The 26825-nt window shown below is 33.4% G+C and overlaps 2 protein-coding genes and 1 long non-coding RNA gene across 3 annotated transcripts; 2 read left to right on the top strand and 1 right to left on the bottom strand.

The window, feature by feature from the left end:
- Positions 1 to 239: 239 nt before the first annotated feature.
- On the bottom strand, positions 240 to 25054 carry LOC111705548 (uncharacterized). The gene is made up of 22 exons (XM_023478134.1): positions 25036 to 25054; positions 23793 to 23842; positions 22051 to 22081; positions 13688 to 13735; positions 11840 to 11885; positions 11363 to 11479; positions 10569 to 10627; positions 9852 to 9906; positions 9711 to 9744; positions 8318 to 8391; positions 7697 to 7741; positions 7001 to 7095; positions 4907 to 5014; positions 4123 to 4194; positions 4008 to 4066; positions 3494 to 3589; positions 2966 to 3066; positions 2608 to 2670; positions 2189 to 2250; positions 1026 to 1150; positions 384 to 489; positions 240 to 310 (listed from the first exon to the last, which is right to left on the bottom strand). Exons 7-22 carry the CDS (start codon positions 10573 to 10575, stop codon positions 240 to 242), a joined length of 1173 nt encoding a protein of 390 aa, XP_023333902.1. The 5' UTR covers positions 10576 to 10627; positions 11363 to 11479; positions 11840 to 11885; positions 13688 to 13735; positions 22051 to 22081; positions 23793 to 23842; positions 25036 to 25054.
- Positions 13851 to 20433, top strand: LOC111705541 (tankyrase-2). Its single transcript, XM_023478125.1, has 13 exons — positions 13851 to 14018; positions 14147 to 14303; positions 14931 to 15133; positions 15445 to 15500; positions 15714 to 17954; positions 18018 to 18129; positions 18210 to 18355; positions 18467 to 18514; positions 18863 to 18919; positions 19174 to 19249; positions 19471 to 19614; positions 19763 to 19937; positions 19999 to 20433. Exons 1-13 carry the CDS (start codon positions 13983 to 13985, stop codon positions 20076 to 20078), a joined length of 3531 nt encoding a protein of 1176 aa, XP_023333893.1. The 5' UTR covers positions 13851 to 13982; the 3' UTR covers positions 20079 to 20433.
- LOC111705542 (uncharacterized) lies at positions 20962 to 21655 on the top strand. Its single transcript, XR_002766036.1, has 2 exons — positions 20962 to 21001; positions 21344 to 21655. It is a non-coding gene; the product is annotated as an uncharacterized LOC111705542 (long non-coding RNA).
- Positions 25055 to 26825: the final 1771 nt, after the last annotated feature.

Here is a 26825-nt window from a genome sequence, read left to right as displayed (position 1 = left end):
GATAGATAGATATATAGATAGATAGATAGATAGATAGATAGATAGATAGATATAAAATAATAGAAAGATAATTTAATAATAAACAGGGATGCCATGGTTTATAAACCGTAAAAATAAAATTAAAAATACCGGAGCGGAAGCCGCGGCTTAAATTTGAGACACGGCTCAAATATGGTTGGTATCACTTAAAATTGTATTCTATGTTAACAGAAAAAGTTAAAAGTTAAAATTTTTAATAGTTAATGATGAATAACCTCATATTTTCTAGCCTCCTCTTGGACTCTTCTTGCTGTCTCCTCCCAGTTCAAATCTTTACCAAAAATAAATGAATAGTAAAATGTATAAAAAGAATGATTTAAAGAAGAAAAATATAAATATAAAACCTGGTGAATCTGGAAGGTACGCCCAACCTGGATTTCCTGGATGAAGGTTGCCACGCCCACTTTCTCCAGGCAGGGGCAGATCCTCCTCTAACAGGTCATCTAGTACCTGGGAGGGATAGATAGATTGATCGATAGATAGATAGATAAATAGATAGTAAAAAATAGATTTATATATATCCAAATAAAGTGATAAATAAATAAATTGCATGATTGAAAACTAGATAGAAAGAAGGATATTTTTATATATTTTTTGTCACTTTTGAAGGTATACAATAGGGGGTGAGAAATTTGTCTGAATCCATTTTACTGGGGCAAAATGATATTTTATTTGGAATTTTAAGATGGGCCCCTAAAATGTGTTTAATGATTAAATTTGTGGAAAAAAATCAGTTGTGTTAATAAAAATGAAAACTTTTAAAATTTATTTTCATGGTTATTCGTAGAACCGACTTGAAAACCAGAGTTCAAAACAATTTACAGAATTGAAAAATATTGAAAATTGGGCAAATAAAGGTCAAAAATCGATTTTTCTCAAAAAATTTTCATCAAGTAGTCAAAATAAGTGTTTGTTTTTATCTAACTTGGTCAAATTTCAATGTTTTTTAATTCTTTAATTTGATTTGATTAAGGAAAATTATAAACCTTGAGATTTTCCGGAGTTTTGACCGGAAATGCTGAATCTGAATATTCTTCTTCCGAGGTGCTCAATCCTCCTCCTTTTCTTCTTCTTTTTTCCCTTTTCTTCCCTCCTTTCTTATTTCTCTTTCCTGCAAGTTCATTATTTTTTTTTTTGCATTCTTTTTTATACTTTTGAGGCCCCTTCTGTTTCAATTATTTTCTAGATTTTTTCTACATATGTATGACTAAAACTAAGCTTTTTTCCTTCTAAACTTCCTTTTTTAACATCACTTCTCTTGCTTATTTAGTTCCGTCCTCTAGCCTTTCATTTATTATTTGTTCTTTCTCCCCAAATTTTTTTATTTAATTTTTTTCTCCTTATTTTCTTTTCTAATCTTTTTTTACAATTTTCATAACTTTTTAATTTAATTATTAAATTTTGCAATTACTTTTTATAAAATTTCTATAATTCTGCAATAAATCTATAAAATGATAATATTTTTTTTCCTTGAGACTGTGTAGTATAGTTTTGATATTATTCCATACAATAGCTTTCCTTAGAAATCGGAAAACAACATTTTCTTTCTTTTCTTTCTTACTTCCTTTATATTTTATGGGTCTGGTGTAAACCTCAATATATTTAACCTGAGTCTGGTGTAAACCTCAATATATTTAACCTGGGTCTGGTGTAAACCTCAATATATTTTATGGGTCTGGTGTAAACCTCAATATATTTTATGGGTCTTGTGTAAACCTCAATATATTTAACCTGAGTCTGTTGTAAACCTCAATATATTTAACCTGGGTCTGGTATAAACCTCAATATACTTAACCTGGGTCTGGTGTAAACCTTAATATATTTAACCTGGGTCTGGTGTAAACCTCAATATATTTAACCTGGGTCTGGTGTAAACCTCAATATATTTAGCCTGGGTCTGGTGTAAACCTCAATATTTTTAACCTAGGTCTGGTGTAAACATCATGCAATATAGTTACCTGGGTATTGTGTAAACCTCAATATATTTAACCTGGTTCTGGTGTAAACCTCAATATATTTACTTGGGTCTGGTGTAAACCTCAATATATTCAAACTGGGTCTGGTGTAAACCTCAATATATTTAACCTGGGTCTGGTGTAAACCTCAATATATTTAACCTGGGTCTGGTGTAAACCTCTATATATTTAACCTGGGTCTGGTGTATTATTAGAGCTGTGATCTGCCATCCCCTCACCATCACTCTTATTTCCTCTTCATAAATATACATAATTAGATGGTAGGTATTACTATTATAACATCTCAAAGGGAGAGAATGGCTTCTTGAGAGCAAGCCTACAAAATGGATCATCCCCGTGATTTTTAATTATCAATTATACACCGTAAAAACGTTTTATTGGTGTCAAATCCAAAACAATGTTCTCTATAAAACTGCACTCTTAGCTAAACCATCATACCTCGCCAGCCACTCCCATTAATAAGATTTTAGTTCCTACAAACAACTTAACAAAAAAGGTCAGATAAACAAATTTAGAAAGCTTTCTTTTTACAGATTTGTTAAACTTCAGGACCCCCCCCCCCATGAAATAAAAAAATAGAATCAATGTTAACCTTTCATCACTTTCGTAGGAAGCCAGCCGGACTCTTCCTTTTGTGATATTTTCAGTGGATATCCTAAAAAGTTAAGAAATACAGTTGTTGTCGTATATATTAATACAAGGAAGACGACGTTGGATTTCGATCTTAATTTCTAACGAGCTAATTTATGCACTATGAAAACACAAAAACATAAAAACAAATAAAGCTGTCAATAAACAACTGTATTCTTTGTTAAAAATTTGAAAAAAAACAGTTGTTAGAAATCAAAACTTAATTATAAAATTCTTCCTCATTGTATTGATATAAACGCCGACCACTGTACTAAAGATTATTTCTTTTTCTTCGGGGATTTTTTAAAACAAAAAGTTACCCGGATTTCTGATGGTGCTCATTGAACGGATCTGAGGTCTCAAGGATTAAGTTGGTTTGGGGTCTAGGGCGGTCCAGGGTAAACCCGCCCCCTTCTACAAACTGAAATCAAATATTCAAAATTTATTGACTGTTTTAGATTTAAGATGAATATTATTCTGAGGGGTGTTTCCAAAAAAAAGTGGGTTCCATAGTTCAACCCCTCCAATAGTTGCATCATATCGATCAGAGTTTATAAAGGATTTGATCACGGGCATCAAAACTCTAATTTTCAAACAAGTATATCTAATGGTGTAAATTTTTAGCAGTTTAAAATTTGAATTGTAAATCTAGCAAAATTCTTGTGTTTAAATATAGAAGTTCAGTTATCATCAGTTCCAATATATATAGACGTGTGCAATCCTGAAAGTTAGAGCATACAAAGTTTCTATCAAAGTAAGTTTTGACTTTTACGGTTTGCCCCTTTTCAAAATCCACGACATTCCCTGGACTGTTGTGAATCGATTTTGACATTATCTAACTATTATACCTGTGAAGGAGTTGGGGATTTTCTCGGAGCACTGGGGGAGTTCCCTTTAGAATTGGAACTTATAGATTCAAGGATAGAATGCTTCTGTTTCTTTCTCTAGAATTTAGGAGAATAAATTAGAGAAAAATCAGGTTTTGCATCTTATAAGGGAGAACAAGGACTGGAATGTTCACAACGATAACCTCTACACTGCAGAGAAACATTGAGGAAGAATTTGTCAAATTTTCTTTAAAAATGAAAATTTGTGTTTATTTCCTAATTTGCCTCTGCTGCATAAATCTGCAAGTCCCTTTAATTAAGAAACCATTATCGGAAATTATCAATTTAAAATAGAAAAAATAAGAATATCCTTGTCAGTTTAGCTCAGATTAAAAGGGTACCATGTAATTGAGTTAAGTTATGGTATACTGGTTTATAGCAGCATCAACTAAACTCGATATTCACAGGGTAAACTTTTTAATTAAATCAGATTTAAAATACAAAACTTTTGACCGACATTGTTATGATCACTTACCCAATACTGTCTGTATACAATGACCAAGAGCCAAATAAGAAGTAGAGCCAGAAATACAGCTGGAAATAGAAAAGGGTTGAAAACATTATTATTGCTAAATTTTTTATATTTTTACCTAGAATTACAGATGCGATCAACCAATCCTTGGAGGCCCGAGGAGAAGCAACCTCAAACTTTTTCATGTAGGCTAAAAAAAGAGTTTCAATAAAATATTAGAATTGTGTTAGGTTTGTACAAAAATGGCATACTTTCACAAAAAAGATGTTAAAAGTTTTTCTGCTTTAATCATCAAAAGGTCTACCTTGATAAGGTTAAAGTATATTAATAAAACAATATTTTTACGGATTTTTGAGTTTCCTTTTTAAGGGACTAAAGGTGTAATTTCAAGTGGCCAAGCTTTTTTAGAGTGACATAATTGATTAACAATAGTTCCCTTTAACCTATAGATGTCGGACTAACTTACTATAACATAAAACCTTGTCAGAAATATTAGTATTTAGTTTCTATAAAATATATTTTTATATAAGTATTTAGTTTCTAGATGTCGTATAAAATATATTTTTATGTTAGTATTTAGTTTCTAGATGTCGTATAAAATATATTTTTATATTGTATTTAGTTTCTAGATGTCGTATAAAAAATATTTTTACTTTGGAATTGTTGAAAACCGCTTTGCACCTAAAATATTCTATATTTTCGAGGAATACAATTATCATCGAGTGTGTTAAGTTCACACTGTACGGGGGTTGTACGGCATATATATAAACACTTTTTGAGAGATATAATTATCTGTCCTTCAAAGAAGGTTCTTAAGAAGGGTAAATCGTGCATTTCATGCTCACGTTGGACTACTTGAAATTACACAGACAGTCCCTTTAATTGATAAATTTTCCTCTTACGTTCAGCCTTAATCTTGAGTGGATGTCCAAGCAGGAGAACAGCGTCATCATTGTCAACATTAGCATCAACACGCTTAACAGCTTCAGCTGCAAGAACAGGTTGCTCGTCTAAAGTGCGATCAAGTAAAAATAACATTAAATTAAATTTTTTTAATCATTTTCACCTTTTTTATTGATTATTAAAAAATAAAGAGTCACGGAAGTTTGTAGTAAGATTTTGACTCCACTGGAGACCACCAGAGGGAATTCTTTTACACTGGAGGGGTTTGAAAAAATGCTTTTTACAATTCAAAACTTTACGCAGGGTGATTTACATTCCAATGGAGGGATTCAGATGTCCTTCCTGGGGGGTTATAATGCCACTGGAGGGATTCAGTTATCCTTCCAAGGGGTTTATAATTCCACTGGAGGGATTCAGATATTCTTCCTGGGGGTTTATAATTCCACTGGAGGGATTCAGATATCTTTCCTAGGGGTTTATAATTCCACTGGAGGGATTCAGATATCCTTCCTGGTGGTTTATAATTCCACTGGAGGGATTCAGTTATCCTTACAAGGGGTTTATAATTCCACTGGAGGGATTCAGATATCTTTCCTGAATCTCTCCAGTGAAATTTTAAACCCCCTAGATATATATCTGAATTCCTTCAATTGAATTATAAATCCCCCAGAAAGATATCTGAATCCCTCCAGTGGAATTATAAACCCCTAGTTAAACAATCTAAACATAAACAAGTCGCCTTCATTATATTGATATAATCGAATTATAAACCCCTAGGAAGGATAACTGAATCCCTCCAGTGGAATTATAACCCCCCAGGAAGGATATCTGAATCCCTCCAGTGGAATTATAAACCCCTTGGATGGATAAATGAATCCCTCCAGTGGAATTATAACCCCCCAGGAAGGCTATCTGAATCCCTCCAGTGGAATTATAAACCACCAGGAAGGACATCTGAATCCCTCCAGTGGAATGTAAATCACCCTGCGTAAAGTTTTAAATTATAAAAAGCATTTTTTGAAACCCCTCCAGTGAAAATAAAATCCCTCCGGTGGTCTCCAGTAGAATCAAAATCTTACTACGAACTTCTTTGAGTCAAAAATAAACGTCTATGATAAATCACATTATAATTACAGAAACATAAAGAGTTTGCTATATTTACAAAAACAAGAGTCTGTGTTTGGCACAAAAATAATTATTCTTTTCAGATAAAAAACCAAACAAAATGTTTCGGGAATGAATACATTTTCCTTCATTTATAGCCATTTTTTACCTTACTTTCTCATAAATGTAATTCAATACTATCAAATTCTCATAAATCTTATTTCTATAAAATTGAATATAATTCTTAAAGTTTAATTTTGAGAAACTCTCAAATTCTCCGTTAAATTACTCAATCGGTTAAAATTCATAAAAATATGAGGCCGAATTTAAAGAATTTGAGCCGCGGATTAATTATGGTTGGTTTCACTTAAAATTGTATCAAATGTTTCAAGATTTAAACCGGCGCTCTATTTAAACCAAGTTTTGGCAGATTTAAGCAGCGACTTAAATTCTTTAAATTCGGCCACACTGATCAATTAATTTTAATTAATTAAAAAATGGTGAATTAAAAACGGTAAAATAATAGGCAAAATATTTTAAATCAAATGGTTAAAAACTCAGCAATGTGATTTGACATGAATATAATCAAATTGATTAAATGGTCGGAAATGAGATCAAAACAGTAAAATTAGTTTAATTCCGATGTTTAAAAACTGATCGTGTTTATTTAGCTGGATTCTTATTATTATTTATCTATGTAAATAATAAAATAAGACATTCATATATATATGTTCCCTCTGACCGGCCAAACGGCTGGACCGAATGTGCTTTTTTTTTTTGTAGACACTCATGGGTGACCGGGAATGTCATAGGCTAAAAAAAATTCAAAATTATATTTCTTCAAAAAAAATTTTCCCCACGGGCAACGCCGGGCTCTTCAGCTAGTAATATCTATAAAAAATATTCGCCGGGATAACATTTTCAAACATTATAGACTTATAAGTAAGTTTGTATTTATGCTTTCACATCTTGTCAACATCTTGACTTACCATTTTCATAAACTGTGTACAGTATTTCAATTTCCGGTTCCGGAAGTGCAGACCGGATGTTATGAATTCTGACACGAACCTTCTCTGCATCTGATCTAATTATTAAATGACGATGAATTATAATATAAATGATAAAGACAGTACTACTAATAATAATACAATTATGTTTATTAATAAAATGAAAGTAATAAAAACAAGATTTTTGCCCAAAAGAAGTATATAAATATAATTTTTTCCTTTTTCTGATGATAATAACCGAATATTAATTATATCAGCAATGATAATAATCATAATTTAAACCCCAGCATTGATAATGTTCATAAAAGTGATAACATTAAAGATTATAATCATGATAATAATATTATCATATATAATAATCATAATAATTACACAAACACAATAATACAAATCATAGTAATGTTATTGACAGTAAAGAAAATAGTCATTATGATAACATCAGCAAAGATTATATTCATAATAACAATGATAACTAAACCATAAAATTAATGACATAACATCATCGAATATGAATATGAATATATCAGTTATTAATCAAACCAAAGATAATAATTTAAACAATTGATCAACGAACATTAAGATCATATCATACCATATCATATCATAATGATCTGTAGCACAAATAATAGGTATCCTAATAATAAAAACGGTTGAATTACTGATGAGCAAATAATTTACCTTTTTTCCCGGAAATGGATTGATCGTCTTCTTCTCTCTAACGTACTGCAAACAAACAATATGTCAGTGTACTGCAAAAATTAAAACTAATGTTTTGTTTTTGCAAACTTTTACTATTTCATCTAGAAATGTTATAGGTATATGTAACTAGAGATGGGTGCGTTTGGCTTTTTTCATTTCGTTCGTTCATCGTTTGTAAATATTTCGTTCGTTTTTTTCAATCGTTAAAAGAAATGTTATTTCGTTTGTACTAAAAATAATCGTTCGTTTTCCATTTATTTTGTTCGTTTTCTCACTGAACAATAAAATCGTTCGTAAAGATAGTAATAAAAGCTAAAGTTTTTTTTAAAAAAGTTTTCTCAAAATGATTTTAAATCGTTAGTTTTTGTTTTTTCTTACGTTTGTTTTTAAAAACGATCGTTTTTCATTTCTCTGAACGATAAAAGTCGTTTTTCTATCGTTTCTTCTTTCGTGAACGACACCATCGTTCACGAAAATTTCTTTTGTTGTCAAAAATGTTGTTTGTTCACAAAAGGTATACGGCATAAGGTTGCAAGAATAAAAATATTAGAAAAATAGAGTTTGTGGCAAGTAATCAGCTCCTTCTCTAAACCATATTACCTGTATGCCTGCCTATAGGTTCTAGTTAACCTCTCTTCCATATCTTCCTTGAAACTTTGGATATCCACGCCACCCTGGCGACACAATACGAATTAGTTGCCATACATATTTTGATTTGATTATGATTTTAAGTAAAACTCAATTTTTGAGTATCATGTTCTATTTACACCCGCAATATCCGATGAAAACCTTTGTCTGATCAATAATAACTTAAATGTAAATCTTTTTTTGGTTTCTCTATGCAGTAACTTGCGGATTTAGGTTACAGAAACAATGTAGTACATTATTGAATTAGACACTTTTAAGATAAAAACAAAACTTTGTTCCCCATTGCTAATTAGATAAAGGTTTACAGGGTACCGTTGTGAATCGGACATGCCACTCCGTCACTTTAATTCCCTTTAAGCACTACCTTTAAACACTCCCTTTAAACACTCCCTTTAAACGCTCCCTTTAAACACTCCCTTTAAAAACTCCCTTTAAACGCTCTTTGTAAGCATCACAATCACATATGTACTTTAGAAAACGTTATAGATTAAGGTGTAATAAAATTTGTCAAAATATGTTTGTTGACGGAAAACAGCAACACGCTAGACAAACCAGGATAATAGGCCGGTTAGGATTCTGGTGGGGGATGTTTATTATCCCCAGACAATTCTTTCCCGATAGGCCGCACAAATACACACAACAGAGTAACCCCGTCTCAGAAATTCGATAACAAAATCTTTATTTCCTAAAAAATAACATAAATTATAGGTCATGGTTACTTGTACAATGTTATAATGAATGTTAATAGTAGAAAAAATCTTACGAATTATTTAAGGATGGTCGGGGGTGACTTATTGTTGATCAGTATTGAAATACGTTTTTTTAACTTCTGAAAAATTACAGTTGAATATTTAACGAAATTCACTAATGCTTCTTATGAAAATATTTTGCTTAACTTTAATGATTTCACAACAACGAAAATATTTTAAGCTCCGTCGGAGGAGGACAAAGGGAATTGCGGGCTGAAAATTTGGTTTGGCTGTATCCGACAGGAGATTCAAGTTGAAGACGACATTTTATAGAGGTTTTAAATTAATGGTTAACAATGTTATTTTCTGAGGTTCAACAAGCTATTTTGTCAAAATATGATATTCAGATCATTCATTTTTTTCAATTGGAGGAAAGCAAATACAGAAGAAAATACAAAATGGCTAACTAAAGAATACAAAATGGCTAACTAAAGAATACAAAATGGCTAACTAAAGAATACAAAATGGCTAACTGAAGAATACAAAATGGCTAACTGAAGAATTCAAAATGGCTAACTGAAGAATACAAAATGGCGAATTTTATTTAGTCCAAACGGAGAATAAGATTGATGAGAGAAGATTTCCAATATATTTACCTTCAACAAGTCGGAACCGTTTCTGATAACCGTCCTTTTCGATAAATATAATCTTGATTTCTTAGTCCTAACTTTTTTTAATGATGCTTTAACATTTATAACTATTTGTAGAAGCAATGTAAAGATTGTAAATTATCTTCCCTGATTAAAAACTCTGGGTGTGGCATATCGTAGTAACCTGTAGAGGTGACCCCATCTAGAAAATAGATTATCTTTACAAAAAAGTAAAAACTATTTACACAAAGAAGTAAAAGTTTCTTATCCAAAAAACTAAAAATTATCTATACAAATCAGTCAAAATTATTTATACAAAAAAGTAAAAATTTCCAAGTATACAAAAAATTGAAAATAATCTATACAAAAAATTAAAAATTATTTATACAAAAAAGTAAAAATTATCTATATAAAAAAGTAAAAATTATCTATACAAAAAATTAAAAATTATTTTTACAAAAAATTAAAAATTATCTTTACACAAAAAGTAAAAATTATCTATACAAATCAGTCAAAATTATTTATACCAAAAAGTAAAAATTTCCAAGTATACAAAAAATTGAAAATAATCTATACAAAAAGTAAAAAAAGTAAAGTAGACTATCCTGGGACTGAATTTAATGAATTGGAGATATCGCTGAATTGGAGATATCGCTGAATTCAGGATTTAAACCGGTGATAAGTTTAGCAACCTCTCTTAAATTCATTAAATTCGGTCTCTAGCCAATACGATTAAGAATCCACTATAAAAATAGAGAATGTGAAAAAAGAAGAAATTAGATTAAAATGCAAGAAAAAGTTCAAAACTAAAATATATTCAGAAATCACAAAATAATGTAAAAACATCTTTGACGAAATCTATACCTTGCATGGGAGTAGAACTGTAGAGTTCGATACTGTTTTTGTCAAGGTACCCAAAAGATCTAATATTTAAAGATGAAAAATAATTATTGAACATTTTAGATTTTTGCTTACGGTTATTTTTTTTATATCTGAAGTATCATAATAAAATATCCAGAGCTTGGAACTCTTGTATTGTTGATATCGAGATCAAGGCTTGAGCTCGATTTGTTGTCAATCTGCAGATTACTTTAATCTTTATTAGATATCCAGTGAAGGGATAATTGAAAACAAGAGATGAAACAATTACTATCAAATTAAAAGTGCTTACAGTGAATATCGGGATCAAATGATCGGGATTATCAGTATCCAGCATAAAAATTCCCAGGTCTGTATACATTATTATTTTTTAACGCTGGCAATCAAATCTATGTTAAACGGGAAAATACAATGGAGACGACTTATACATTTAAGTTTTGATTGTTAAGAAGCTATTTTTAAATTTCAAGTTTACAAGTAAACAAAGAGAAGCTTTTTAATTGACAGCTTCTCTTTGTTTCCATATTTATGCGTATCCGTCCTGCTTTTTTATATCGAAAGTCGTCTTCATTGTTTTGATAAATACAACGACGACTGAATGTAAAAGAAAATTATGTTAAAATTTTTCTTTTCATTGAGTTTGATAATTTAATGAAAACTATTTTTTATTGTAACAAAATCAATGCAAGTATATTTTCTGCATGGTGTTGGTTTCGTGAAGACGACCTACCAATTAGTAAATATGAAATATGTAAAGAGACACTATGCGAAAATTAAACCTGTCTTGTTCTTGTAGATTTCTTGTCTGAGTATGTCTACCAGCAGACCCTAGTGGCGTGTATGCTGTCGTGTTGACCGGACCAATTGCTGCGGACGATTCTCCCGACCCAATTGCTCTGTAACAGTGCTCACAATATATCAAACCCAAAGTTTGTAAAGTTAATCAAAGAAATCTAAATGTGCATCTAGGGATGATAATTATAATAATAAGTCCAACATGTACAGTAGTGGGCCATGCTGGTGTACAGTTATACATAGTTCATATTGTCTTAAATCTTTTAAAAAAAGAATTAAGAGTAGAAGATGTTAATTGCCAAGCAAATTTTTTCACATATTTTAAGTTTGAAAAATATGAAACAGAAATTATTTTTTCCATGATGAATTCAATAAAAATCTGAATTTTTAAAAAGAGGGGGTTTTTAGGATTTTGTTAACAATTCCTATACTAAGTTTTTGTTTAAGGTAATCCGTAATACCTTGAGTTAGATGAATCAATTGCAACATATTCCTGTTCTCCATCTCCTATACAAAAATATATCTAATATATTCAAATTATATATTTTGGAAAATCATACTCTTGAATTTTAAACAAAATGAAACTGTGACTTGATGCAAATATATAGAACAAATTTTAATTTAATTACCAAGATAATATTAATATTGATTCTTATACAACTATAGTTTAAAAACCCACCGCTGTCCAGGTTACTCATAGTTACTCCCGCCGTTTACCCGCGCTTCGTTGTAAATTATGATTTTAGCTATTTTTCCCCATACATGGATCCACTAAACTTAGAATCTCAAAACCAATTGCTAAGAACATTGCAATCAAAATTTGAGACAAATCGGTAAAAGGGGTTCTTTGACATACAAACAGACAGACAAAACATAGATTACTACTTTATACATAAATAATATATTAAGTGGAGAAGGTTGGGGTAAAGACGAGAAGGTTGGGGTACAGAGGAGGAAGTTTAGGTAAAGATGAGAAGGTTGGGGTAAAAAGGAGAAGGCTGGAGTAAAGAGAAGAAGGTAATGATAAAGAGGAGAAGGTCGGAGTAAAGAGAAGGTTTAGGTATAGAGAAGAAGGTTAAAGTAAAAAGGAGAAAGTTGATGTAAAGAAGAGAAGGTTTTGGTTAAATTGAGAAGGTTGAGGTAAAGAGTAGAAGATTGAGGTAAAGAGGAAAAGGTTGGGGTAAAAAGGAGAAGGTTGAGGTAAAGAGGAGAAGGTTGAGGTAAAGGGGAGAAGGTTGAGGTAAAGAGGAGAATGTTTGGGTAAAGAGGAGAAGGTTGAGGTAAAGAGGAGAAGGTTGAGGTAAAGAGGAGAAGGTTTGGGTAAAGAGGAGAAGGTTGAGGTAAAGAGGAGAAGGTTGAGGTGAATAGCAGACGGTTGGGGTGAAGAGGAGAAAGTTGGGGTAAAGAGGAGAAGGTTGGGGTAAAGAGAAGAAGGTTAAGGTAAAGAGGAGAAAGTTTGGATAAAGTGGAGAAGGTTTGGGTAAAAAGGAGAAGGTTAGTTTAAAGAGGAGAATAGGTTGTGGGAAAATGAAGAAGTTCAAGGTAAATACCAGCTGGCAGCTTAATTAGGAATTTATACAGAAGTAAGGGTTAGGTTAAACCCCGCGCGGGAGCTTAGCTCCCATAGCCCCCCCCCCCAATTATACGAATTTTTTTTTGAGGGGGTGTATAACATTTAGCTGTTTTTTGTCTCGCAGCAACTATGACAATAAAAACCATCTGCATTCTGCAACAATATATTAAATAATTGTGCAGGGGTGTACGAAGGTGGGGGGGGGGGGACCAATGGGGGATGAGTTCACTTAAAAACACTTGTAATATGGAAGTGAATATATATAAATCGAATAGTTTAATAGATAGAAAAGGTATCGATAATTTTACAAAAAAAGGGGTTTTTAAGAGAGGGGGGAGGGAATTTTATTCTCGTACGCTCCTGTAATTGTGTACTTTTGAAACAGACGAATCTTTCCTAGAGTCCCAGTCCCAGAGGCTTATAAATTGCAGGCTTTAATTGGTACTTCCTGTTTTTCATACAGGGTGTCCCGCGAAACATGACAGTTGGTTAATAGTTCTCTGCGTCCATAAGTTGTTTGATTCCAAGTGAATAATAAAAATATCAATGCAGTCATTCAAAACTAGTTACTAGCTCTCATGTTTCGCGGGACACCCTGTATTTTCTGCATCCTTATCTATCTACTATCTGTCTATCTATCTGTCTATCTATATCTTTCTATCTATCTATCTAAAATTGACATTTTGTACACTTTGAATTTGTTGCAAATCAGATAAAATATGTCTTTTAAACCAACCTGAACCTGTCCAAAGGAAATCCTTTATCTGAATTTGCGTGTCCAATCCTGAAAACATAAATTTTATAAATATATATTTCATGACTTTCATTGTTATTTTTCCATAAAATTGAAGTGAAAGTAAAGTAGTTGGTCGGTTTGCAAGAGCGGACAAGAAGGAGAATAAAATCGAATTTAGTCAGTTTACAGAAGCTAACTGTGTTGCCTACTGAGCACTGCTAGTCTGCTAGGATTGTTCCAATATGGCGGACTAGAAAATATTGACAAAATAAACAAATAATGCATTAAAAATAGTATGTCGGGCCGTAGATCGCTCGGTTCCATAGCTCAGGTGAATATTATTAAATTTGTAAGTCTGTTTACACCATTCAGTAATAAAAAATTTCATATTGCGTAAATTTTACATAAAATTCTAAGTAATTGTTATGTCACAATTGAAAAATTGTCAAATTTGTTTAGGAGAGTATCTCAATAAGCCCTGGAGATCCTCTACGGGATTTGTTCGAAGCTTGCAAGCACGGTGACGTATCTCGAGTTCGAGTTTTGGTGACTCCGCAGAACGTGAATGCTCGGGACACATCGGGACGGAAATCGTCTCCTTTACATTTTGCTGCAGGTTGATAATATACTTTATTCGTTTGAATAAGTCGTTTCGGAGAAGAAGGGTGGGGGGGAGGGGGGTTACCCATAATTTACTCTTATGAAATTAATTATTCGTAGATTTCTACTAGATACGCATCTCCCTGTGCATTTATTTTAAAATTTTGATTTCAAAACTTATAAACTGTGATTCTAGAATTGTTAACTGTTCAATTATTGGTCATCTTAAGAAGATTCTTTGTATTTTACTATCAAATCGAAATGCCATTTAAATATCTTTTTTTTGTTAAAAATGTTATTGTGCATTTTTGCACTAATATCATAAATCTGAAATCCTTGAAAGATAAAAAAATATTTTAACATTTTCATTGTGTCTTTTTTATTTTACATAACTGTCGTAAAAAAACTTATTTAAGCAGTGTTCGTCAATCGTTTCTCTCGGTTGGGGGGGGGGGGCAATTTTTAAAGATTTAGTAATGGATAAATGATAAATTGGATATCAATCTTTATTTTTACATCATTTTCCCTTAACATCATTTATTTTTCCTAATTTATTAAACATTCCTGAATTACTTCAAGGAAAAAAATAATTAACTATTTTCAAAAAAAAAAGTTATGCATTTAAATTTATATTATTTATTAGGATACGGGAGACGGGAAGCTGTTGAAATCTTGTTAAACGCGGGAGCTAACGTGCATGCACGGGACGACGGAGGTCTAATCCCGCTTCATAACGCTTGCTCTTTTGGGCACGCAGAGGTGGTAGCACTTCTTCTGCGAGCGGGAGCAGATCCTAACGCGCGGGATAATTGGAGTTACACACCTCTGCATGAAGCTAGTATAAAGGTAAACTACAATATTTTTCAAGATAAATAATTTCCCAAAAAATGTATTAAAATTTCAGTAGAGAAATAGTTTATAAAAAAAGACTCGAATATCTGATTAAAACGTAAGAAATTATTTTATGTCACGTTGTCTCTACGCTAAATGTATGGGGGGGGGGGTGAAGACGACATTAAACTTGAAATATGACCATTCCAAGGTTTAATTAAGGTTTTTGCCTTGATCATAGTCTTAAAATTATTTATTAAAAAGATTGTAAAATTCCGTACAGTCTTCTCTGAAGTCTCACCAAAATAATATTTTTGTCTGTTCAGGGTAAAAACGATGTTTGTGTGATGCTCCTGCAGCACGGAGCAGATAACACACTCAGGAACCTTTGGAACTCTCGGTCAACTTAAATATCTTTCATATCAAATGTATATTTGAACAAAAATGTTGCCCTCCCTTCTCCCTTCTCACACTCGTTAGAAACTTTAACTTTATTTTTATTCCAAATTGATTTACTTTGAAATTAATATATGTACTTTTATGAAGATGTTTTTGGAACAAAAGTTGATTAATTCCAATGAATAAATGTCTCCAGGAATACGGAAGGAAAGACGGCTCTTGATGTAGCAGATCCTCTGACAAAACCCGTCCTGGCAGGCACAGATTACAAGAAGGAGGAGCTCCTTGAAGCCTCCAGGAGTGGGAACGAGGAGAAGATCCTCTCTCTTCTCACCCCACTCAATGTCAACTGTCATGCTAGTGATGGTAGGAAGTCGACCCCACTTCATCTCGCCGCAGGATACAACCGCACTCGCATTGTGGAACTTCTGCTACAGCATGGAGCAGATGTACATGCTAAAGACAAGGGAGGTCTTGTACCGCTCCATAATGCCTGCTCCTATGGACATTTTGAGGTAACTGAGTTGTTAATCAACCATGGAGCCAATGTTAACGCCATGGATTTGTGGCAGTTTACTCCTCTCCATGAAGCTGCTAGCAAGTCAAGGATTGAGGTCTGTAGCTTGCTCCTGTCTCATGGAGCTGATCCAACCCTGCTCAACTGTCATTCTAAGTCTGCTATAGACGTTTCTCCAACCAGAGAACTGCAAGATCGTCTGTCCTTTGAGTTTAAAGGACATTGTCTCATTGATGCATGTAAGCAAGGAGACCCGCAGAAACTCAAGAAATATCTCACCGCAGATGTAATAAATTTCAAACATCCTTACACTGGTGACAACTGTTTGCACTGTGCAGTCTCTAGTCCGTTTCCAAAGAGGAAATCCATTGTGGAGACCTTATGCCGTAAAGGCTGCAACATGAATGAAAAGAACAAGGAGTTTCTCACTCCTTTGCATGTTGCTACAGATAAGAGTCATTATGATGTATTGGAGCTGATGCTTAAACACGGAGCTAAGGTAAATGCACTAGATAGTCTTGGACAGACTTGCTTACACCGTGCAGGACGGGAGGGTAATGTGCAGGCATGTAGGATACTGCTAACCTTTGGTGTAGATTCATCTATTGTCTCCCTACAAGGATATACAGCTGCTCAGCTGGCTACTGACTCTGTTAGTAAACTGCTAGCAGAGGAACCAGCCAACGGAGGAATAGACATTGAGTACCAGCTCTTGGAAGCCAGCAAAGCTGGAGACCTGGAGCTAGTGAAGAAAATTGTAAATATGCACGCACATATTGTAAATTGTAGAGATCTGGATGGAAGGCATTCCACCCCCCTTCATTTTGCAGCTGGATACAATAGGGTTGGAGTAGTGGAGTTTTTGCTTAGCAACGGCGCTGATGTACATGCCAAAGACAAGGGAGGTCTGGTACCTCTTCACAATGCTTGCTCCTATGGACACTATGAAGTGACTGAGCTGTTGGTAAAACATGGAGCAACAGTAAATGTGAGTGATCTATGGAAGTTTACTCCACTACATGAAGCTGCTGCTAAGGGTAAATATGAGATTGTAAAACTTCTGCTCAAGCATGGTGCTGATCCCAGCAAGAAAAACAGAGATGGGCACACTCCCTTGGACCTGGTAAAGGAAGGGGATCAAGATGTGGTAGACCTTCTACGTGGTGATAGTGCACTTCTTGATGCTGCCAAGAAAGGAAATCTGAGCCGGGTTCAAAAATTAATAAACCCAGAGAACATCAACTGCAGAGATTCTGCCGGGCGGAACAGCACTCCGCTTCATCTAGCTGCCGGATACAACAATCTAGAAGTGGCGGAGTATTTATTAGAGCAAGGGGCGGATGTAAATGCTCAGGATAAAGGCGGACTTATCCCTCTTCATAATGCCAGCTCCTATGGGCATCTAGACATTGCTGCTTTGTTAATTAAATATAGCACAATTGTCAATGCAACAGACAAGTGGGGATTCACTCCGCTACATGAGGCAACTCAGAAAGGTCGAACCCAGCTCTGCGCTCTTCTCCTTGCTCATGGTGCAGATCCTAACCTAAAGAACCAGGAAGGACAGACACCTCTAGATTTAGCTACAGCTGATGATGTCAAGTGTCTGCTTACTGATGCTATGCCTACCGATATTGTCATTCCAACGAGACCTAAATCTCCTACACCAAACCGACCTAACATCTCCCTACGACAGGACACTATGGGCGCTATTAGCACCGTTCTTATGCCAAGTGGGACAGCTGTTCCTATTCCTATTCCTGCCGGGGCAGGAGCTAGCTTTCCTAAACCCCAACCGGGAGATGGTGGAATAGATTTTACTAAAACTGAGATGGTGACTCCGGAGACAAGTATGAACATGAGCTTGGCAGCGTTCCTGGCCAGCTTACAGATGGAGACCTCACATCTCCACCAGATCAGGTAGGATTTAGGATTAAAGTATGTATTTAATGAATAGTAAATATAATGAAATATTTTTTCCAGGGAGGTGTTTGAACGCGAGCAGATCACTGTGGACATCCTTGCAGAGATGGGACATGAAGATCTCAAGCAGATCGGAATTCATGCATATGGACACAGGCACAAACTAATCAAGGTAAAGAACAAAATCTCAATTTAAAAAAAGATTAATGTAAATCACAAGATTGTATGTCTCCATGTTTGGCATGTATCTAGGGTATTGAGAAGCTTCTATCCGGAGCTGCTCCTATGATCTGGCATCCACCTCCTAGCAGTAGTGGGCAGGGTACTGTACTGGTGGATATAGGAAACGAGGACCAAGAGTGGACAAGTGTAGAGGAGGAGATGCAGAGCACTGTCAGGTACCACCCCCCCCCCCCCCCATATAGACTTCATGAATATCCACAAATAAAAATATTTTATAACAATTGTTTATGTATGTTTTATTATTTAAGCAAAACTGTATTTTTTAGGCAGCACAGGGACCAGGGACATGCAGGAGGTCAATTCAGTAGTTACAGGTAGGATCTTAGTTTTTAAAAGGACTGTCCCCGATTTATTGATAAACTTAAGCCTCAGAAAATTGAAACAAAACTGTTATAAAATTCATTTGTAGTTGTAGTTCCTTTCAGAGATTTGTCGACATTTTCATTGAAAGTTGTTAACAAACTTTCCTTCCAATTTATTTATAAAGGTTTCCATGTATACTGCAAGAGACAGACAGTGTGTATCCATAGTTTTTCTAATTCTAGTTGTTTTTCCTTCTATATCTGGAAGTATGGGCTTTACAGAAGTAATTAAGAATTATAGGAGTCATCCTAATCCTCATTAGGAAAAAAAATTAAATTTTTTAATCAGGTTTTTTTTAGAATTTACAAGATCCAGAAGATTCGAAATACAAAGCTTTGGGAGCGTTACAGTCACAGGTACAACATCTAAACACACCTATAAAAACTCATGCGGGAAAACTTTATTTTCTTCCATTAAAACCGATTTCTTTGATTATTTGACTACTTTAGGCTTAGTTCTGTTTTAACCTATGGTCTTCAGAAGAGAATTAAGAAATAGTTTTAAAATCTTTAATTTTGACCCGGCAAACTGTAAAGTGTAAATTGTTATTTGCATTTCATAAGTTTATTTACTCATTTATCTTTTCAATAACTTTCTTCACTTTCCCCAGACGACGAGAAATGGCGGAGGAGAATCATAATCAGAGCAACGAACGGATGCTTTTCCACGGAAGTCCATTTATACAGGTAATGCGCAGTTTCTACAATTTCCGGCGTTTTCAAGTCCATTTTCTTATTTTCTTACATCTTGAAGTATTAACCCTTCAAAATTTTCTTCCCCCCCCCCCTCGCTCCATTTTATATTTGCTCCCCCCTCCCTCTATATTATATTTGCCCCCCCCCTCCCTCTATATTATATTTGCCCCCACCCCCTCCCCTCTATATTAATCCAGATTTTAATATTTAAGGCGATTGCACAGAAAGGATTTGATGAACGTCACGCCTATATCGGCGGTATGTTCGGGGCGGGAATATACTTTGCCGAGCACAGCAGTAAGAGCAACCAATACGTTTACGGAATAGGAGGAGGAACTGGATGTCCGCAACATAAGGAAACTATAATAATTCAACATTTTTAAATTTAATTTCTTTTCTAGAAATATCTAAAGAGCTCACGCAATCATTATTGATAAAATATTTCAGTTTTCTACAATTTTTCTATTTTTGAAATTGTGAATTATTTGTTTGGTTTGATTCTAGGACCGTTCCTGTTATTCTTGTCATCGTCAGCTTCTTCTCTGCAGAGTCGCGCTAGGGAAAAGCTTCCTGCAGTTTAGCGCGATGAAAATGGCGCATGCACCCCCCGGTCATCATAGCGTCGTGGGTCGACCATCCGTAGGGGGGCTTTCTTTTCCAGAATATGTGATTTATAGAGGTAAGTTTCAAGAAAAGAAAAAGATAAGATTTCGTGGATTTTTACGAAAATATATTTTCAGGAGAGCAGGCCTATCCAGAGTATTTAATTACGTATCTCATCGTCAAACCAGAGCCATCAGCTGACGAATCCTCGGAATAAAACCGCTAAACCGTCAGCTGACGAATTTTCGGAAGAAGACCGTTAAACCAGAAGCTGATGAATTCTTATAATATAATAAGAAGACCGTTAAACCTGATCCATCAACTGACGAATCCTCAGAATAAGACCGTTAAACCGTCAGCTGGCGAATCTTCAGAAGAAGACCGTTAAACCAGAACGTTAGGTGACGAATCTTCAGAATAAGACTGTTAAACCTGAATCGCCAGCTGACTATTCTTCAGAACAAGGCCGTTTAACCAGAGCCACCAACTGACAAATCTTCAGAAGAAAATCAGATAAACCCAAAGTTAAGAGCTATTAACGCTAGGCTCAGTAATAAATATTCAATTTTTTGTGTCTAAATTCAACATTTTTAGTTACAAAACAAGAGTATATTACCATTTAGCCAGAATGTTTTAGCTGAAAATAACTTTTTAGCTATAAATATCGCGAGTTAAGGGTTTATTGTTGAAACCACGGGTTTCTTTACTTTTTGTTCTGAAACAACACTAATCGGATCTAGCATTGGCTTTAATAAAAGCTTGAAAAAGCTCATGCCTAAAATAAGCCATTATAATCCCTTCTTATAGCTCTTAAAATAGATTAGAATTATATCCTTAGTTTCAGAAATTAGATATAAAACATTTTTAACTCTATTAAACCATTCTAAACTTAAAATCTAATATATTTTACTCAATATAATAATCCCAGCTTATTTAGATAATCTTATCAGCAGTTTTTAATAGCTTTGAACTATTTCTCGGGAAAAATAGAAAAATTTTAAATGGTTGCATTAACTTTACATATGCATAATGAATTTAAAATAAAATTTAACAAGACAAAATTTTCCAAATCTATGTTGAAACATAAGTAATTTAAAAGATTTTAATGAGAATGAAAAAATAATACTACTATCCTTTCCAGTAAATATTGTTAGATTTAAAAAAATTACTACTTGAATTACGAGATTAAAATTGCAAGATCTGGTCAGCATATTAAATTTGTTATTTAAAAAATTAACATTAGTTATATTTGATGACGTTTGTTGTGTTTCTCCCTTTTTATCAAATGTTCTGGTTTATTTCATCAGAGGTTGAAACATTTGTGTAATTTAATTCTTCTTGGTGGGTAAGACCTCAAAGGCTTGTCGAAGTCAAATTAATAAATTCAATCCGGCGATAAAAAATACACTGTTTGATCCTGAGATTTACACACTAGTTTTGATCATAATAAGATTTTATTAATTGGTTTGCTTATTTTTTTAGTGCTTTACTTTTTCATTCTTTAACTTTAACATTTTAATTAGTTCTTATATTGTATATTGTACGTACAGTGTATGATTTAGTAACAAATGAACCATGTTTGGTCCTGATGTTGGATTGTAGTGTACTTTGTACAGTTAACCGTACTGTTCATAACGATACTCTGTACTCTGTACAGTAGATGTATCTAATTCCCGCATTTCTTAGTAGATAACGTGATGGCAACAAGCCGGTCGTTATTAGATAATTTAAATACATGTGATATATAGTTTATCTAATAGTCGATATATTTAAATAAAGGCTTCAAGACTATTATTAGTGCTGTACAATGGAGTGTGCTCAGGAGTGGATGAAATATAATCTTTATGTACCAAAGGGTATCCTTCAGATTTGACTGGTTTATTTTTGGATTTTTTGAGATCATAGATAATATTTCAGTTTAGATATTCAATCATAGATAAAATCAAAGCGTTGAGACTCTTGAGAAATTTTCATAAGACTCTATATCCAAACATTCAAATTGATTTTAAATTCAGTTTTCCAAGATTTGTTGTAACAACGTTATTTTGAATCGGTGATAATGATCGTGTTCACTGGTTAATTGAACGGGTTTTCTTAGAAAATGTTTCCTAGAAAGAATGCAAAATATTTCCAAATAAAAAGAAAGTTTGATAGAAATAGATACGAGATCAACTATCTACTCCTCCTACCTGGTAGATATGGGTGGGCGTATCCAGGATCCTAAATCGGAACAAATATACTTTTTAATATTTAGAGCAAATTTAAGCTCAACTCTGACTATTAAATGAACTGTCTTGAAACGAGAGTGGCATGTCTAGTTCTCAATGGTACCATTAAAGGTTGGTCTCATCAAAAATGCTTTCTTTAAAATTTATTTTTTTTCAATTGTGGTTTCTCTATAAAGCGCTTGCCCATTTCTGATTCAGAAAAAATCGAATTGTCAGAATTAATCACTTTTTAAGCTTAGTACAATTTTCTTATCTTCCACATCGTTGATTGGATCGATAAAGTTGTTAAGGGTGTTGTTGTGAATCAAAGGTTTAAAGGGTACCCTTGTGAATGAAAGGTTTAAAGGGTGCCGTTGTGAATCAAAGGTTAAAGGGTACCGTTGTGAATCAAAGGTTTAAAGGGTGCCGTTGTGAATCAAAGGTTAAAGGGTACCGTTGTGAATCAAAGGTTTAAAGCTTACCCTTGTGAATCAAAGGTTTAAAGGGCACCCTTGTGAATCAAAGGTTTAAATGGTACCTTTGTGAATCAAAGGTTTAAAGGGTGCCGTTGTGAATCAAAGGTTAAAGGGTACCGTTGTGAATCAAAGGTTTAAAAGGTACCCTTGTGAATCACAGGTTTCAAGGGTACCCTTGTGAATCAAAGGTTTAAAGGGTACCCTTGTGAATCAAAGGTTTAAAGGTACCCTTGTGAATCAAAGGTTTAAATGGTACCCTTGTGAATCAAAGGTTTAAATGGTACCTTTGTGAATCAAAGGTTTAAAGGGTGCTGTTGTGAATCAAACGTTTAAGGGTACCGTTTTGAATCAGTTAGGTTTAAAGGGTACCCTTGTGAATCACAGGTTTAAAGGGTACCCTTGTGAATCAAAGGTTTAAAGGGTACCCTTGTGAATCAAAGGTTTAAAGGGTACCCTTGTGAATCAAAGGTTTAAATGGTACCGTTATGAATCAAAGGTTTAAAGGGTACCCTTGTGAATCAAAGGTTTAAAGGGTGTTGTTTTGAATTAAAGGTTTAATGGGTACCCTTGTGAATCAAAGTTTTAAAGGTTATCCATGTGAATCAAAGGTTTAAAGGGTACCGTTGTGAATCAAAGGTTTAAAGTGTGCCGTTGTGAATCAAAGGTTTGAAGGGCACCCTTGTGAATCAGAGGTTTAAAAGGTGCCGTTGTGAATCAAAGGTTTAAAGGTACCCTAGTGAATCAAAGGTTTAAAGGGTACCCTTGTGAATCAAAGGTTTAAAGGGTACCCTTGTGAATCAAAGGTTTAAAGGGTATCCTTGTATATCAAAGGTTTAAAAGGTACCCTTGTATATCAAAGGTTTAAAGAGTACCGTTGTGAATCAAAGGTTTTAAGAGTACCCTTGTGATTCAAAGGTTTAAAGGGTACCCTTGTGAATCAAAGGTTTAAAAGGTACCCTTGTATATAAAAGGTTTAAAGAGTACCGTTGTGAATCGGACACGTCCCTCTTTAATTGGAGTTCACTTAGAAGTGACAATAAAAGTCCCTTGAAATAGATTTAAATATTGGAGAAAGTTTCCAATTTTAAACTAAGCAATTATGATTAATACGAGATAGTTTTGTACATAATATTTACAGAAATATTATGTAAGTAAAAGATGGATTGTTTACAATTATAGAAATATTTCTGACAACTTAATAAACGTTAAGAATGAGGTTGGTGTATCCCGAAAAGTATAATATTGTTCCTGTTCTAGGGCAGTGTGTCCAGGATGAGGAAGGGGTAAACCAGGATATCCTGAAATATTTCAGATTTATCAAATCAGAAACCGGAGCTGAAAACTTTAGAAATGGATAGGCCCTTAATCCCTATCCCTCAATCTTTTGAAAATTTTCGATTTTCTTTGTAACCCTCTCTTTTTGGATATCCATAATGGGTTCCAACCAATAAGAGATCTTGCATTGCTTGTGCGTAAAATGCCCCAGCTTCTGATTGGCTGTTCGGTTTATGCAAACGACACTCTGATTGGTTGCATTTTACGTACTTTCCTGAATATTGAAATAAAGATTATATTAATCTGCAGATTGACTAAAGCATTAATCTCGATATCCAAAATTCTGAAGTGTTCAGCATGGATCCTATTAGTGAACCGCGCAGGAATAGTTGAACCACTTCTCTTGTGCACCTGGCTCAAGTTGAAAAGAGCATGGTTCAACTTCCTCTCGCCCTTCATAAAAACTGGTCTCAGATTATCCAACATATTTTAATAAATACCATAAGATTAAGAGTTAAAAACTATGCCAATTTTTCCACTTAAAGAAACTGCTGTTAATATAAATTAATCAGGTTGTTTAGGCCAAGAAATTTTAGAAGTTGATCGCGACCAATATTAGACACAGTTTTAAATCAATTTCTCGAGACAGGGACAATAGATAAACCTATTATTGGTCGCGATCAATTCTATTATTCTTAATCTTGATTACTTAATCTGAGTATCCAATGGACACAATTTTGATTTTCTTCTTAAACCGTTCTTTCTTGGATATAGTAGAGAAAAAATAAAAAACCGTTTTTTTAGAATTAGAGTGTCGGGGGGACTGTTTCTGTATATAATCTTAAATGGCGAGAAAAATTTTAAATTTATCGGATTCTATTTCGCGACTCTGATTGGTTGAATTTTATACACTTTTCAGGATACAATTGTACATGATTAGATTAGTATCAATAATATGAAAAAAAGAGGATCACGCATTAATCTCGATATCCACCATTCTAAAGTTTTCAGCTCAGAGTTGTTTATTTTTGATTATTTGAAATATAAATATACTATTATAAACTTGAGATATTCCCCCCAACCCACACAATCCCTTTTCTAAATCTGAGTAATTCATCTAACCTCATTTTGCTAATAAGATTAGTTAAGATTAATTGTAAATCATCACAATAATAATCTATATATTATTAATTATCAGATTATTAATTTATTTAACCTGGATAATAAACATCGTTGAGGCTTTATTACTATTACTATTTTCTTTACCTATTATGAGGGTAGAGATGAAAATTAAGATTTTTGAGATCATTGTATTAATTATTGTGTAGCGGCTGAAACCGACATTTTTCTGAAATTGAATGAATTTGGATAATTTCTTCTCATAAATTGAAAACTAAAAACTGGAAATCGAATCTCAGATTTCGTCTTTATCTAGAAAAAAATGAAAATGTCTGTGATTGAAAATATTTAGAAGGGGAGAATCTTGTAACAACTTCCTTCAAATCTTTCAGAGAAATAACATTCTTAAACATTTCTTCTGTAAAGGGAAAGTTTCGTAAGATCGTTTATAACGTTGAATCAAGGTGATTTGGGAAGAGAATGAATTTCAGACTTTTTTTCAAGATCCCAAATCATGTCGCATAGTTCTATTTTGACTAAATCTTGTCTTCAAGTTCTGTTTTAACCAAATTTTGTCTCCAAGTTCTGTTTTAACCAAATCTTGTCTCCAAGTTCTATTTTAACCAAATCTTGTTACCTAGTTCTGTTTTGACCAAATCTTGTCTCCTAGTTCTATTTTTACCAAATCTTGTCTCCTAGTTCTAATTTACCAAATCTTGTCTCCTAGTTCTATTTTAACCAAATCTTGTCTCCAAGTTCTATTTTTACCAAATCTTGTTACCTAGTTCTGTTTTGACCAAATCTTGTCTCCTAGTTCTATTTTGACCAACGTTTGTCTCCTAGTTCTGTTTTAATTAAATCTGGTCTCCGAGTTCAATTTTGACCAATTGTCTCCAAGTTCTGTTTTGACCAATTCTTGTCTCCCACTTTTGTTTTGATCAAATCTTGTCTCCCATTCTGTTTTGACCAAATCCTGTCTCCAAGTTCTGTTTTAACTATGGAGGATTCGGAGTAAAGATTAAAAATCAAATAACCGGTACAAACTAGAGTTTATGGACGTATATATGTTTTCTCAACCAAAATATAGTACCACAAATTCTTTAACCTAATTTCGAGAAGCACACCTTTTATTAAAATAGATATACATGTTTCAAACTACGAATTTAAAGCACTATTTTGTATTTTATATATATTTCTAATAATTATTTTCCGAAGAAATCCCAAAAAAAAATCCGCGTCAGAGTTTCTTATGAGGTTCTTATCGCAAGGGACTTCTGTTGTGATTTCAATCTCCGTTTAAAAAAAGTCGTATCTACGATTTAAGTGGTACCCTTTACACATTTCTCTGATCGATAAAGTGGAAGATATCGTCGTTTTATATCCTGAAATATTGTTAATTCTCACAATTACTTCAATTGATTCTGCAGTCAGAAATTCGCTAAAGTCATTTTCATAGAAAACACCGCATCTCAAATTATCAATTTATAGAAACAATAACGATCGTATTTCGTTTCGTTTTACTTTTCTTAACAATCGAAAACGAATTAAGTAATTTTGAACTTTTAAGACGTTTTATGACAATTAATTTCATTTTTTTTTCAGGAAGACAAGGTTATTAATTTTGTCTCAAATGTTTTGTTTTTTTTTTTCGAGAGAAAAAACCTCGATTTTCGCTTTTCTTCGTCGTTTTAAAACGAAATCATCGTTTTAAAAAAAAGTGAAACCAATACAACCCTTAGAATTATCTTGACAGTCCCTTTAATAAAAAAGATTACGTTTCACTTTTCCACTTTGAATAGAATATTGATTTAACAAAATGGATACATTTATAATATTATTAAATATCAGTGAAAACAGAACAATTTATAAAATAAAAATATAAAATTA

Source organism: Eurytemora carolleeae, unplaced genomic scaffold (genome assembly GCF_000591075.1).
Source record: "Eurytemora carolleeae unplaced genomic scaffold, Eaff_2.0 scaffold660, whole genome shotgun sequence".
In the NCBI taxonomy this organism is placed as follows: Eukaryota; Metazoa; Arthropoda; class Copepoda; order Calanoida; family Temoridae; genus Eurytemora; species Eurytemora carolleeae.
This window is presented reverse-complemented; position numbering and strand designations above follow the sequence as displayed.

Bases quoted from the DNA above. Each gene is read 5' to 3' on its own strand.
- LOC111705548 (XM_023478134.1), bottom strand. The intron at 9,745-9,851 runs GGAAGATAATTT...TTTATCGAAAAG, and splicing joins CACCCAGAGTTTTTAATCAG to GACGGTTATCAGAAACGGTT. The intron at 4,195-4,906 runs GTAAGAGGAAAA...CTCTTTTTTTAG, and splicing joins ACTCAAGATTAAGGCTGAAC to CCTACATGAAAAAGTTTGAG.
- LOC111705541 (XM_023478125.1), top strand. From the start codon at position 13,983: ATGTCGGGCCGTAGATCGCTCGGTTCCATAGCTCAG. The intron at 18,356-18,466 runs GTACCACCCCCC...TGTATTTTTTAG, and splicing joins GAGATGCAGAGCACTGTCAG to GCAGCACAGGGACCAGGGAC. The intron at 19,938-19,998 runs GTAAGTTTCAAG...ATATATTTTCAG, and splicing joins AGAATATGTGATTTATAGAG to GAGAGCAGGCCTATCCAGAG.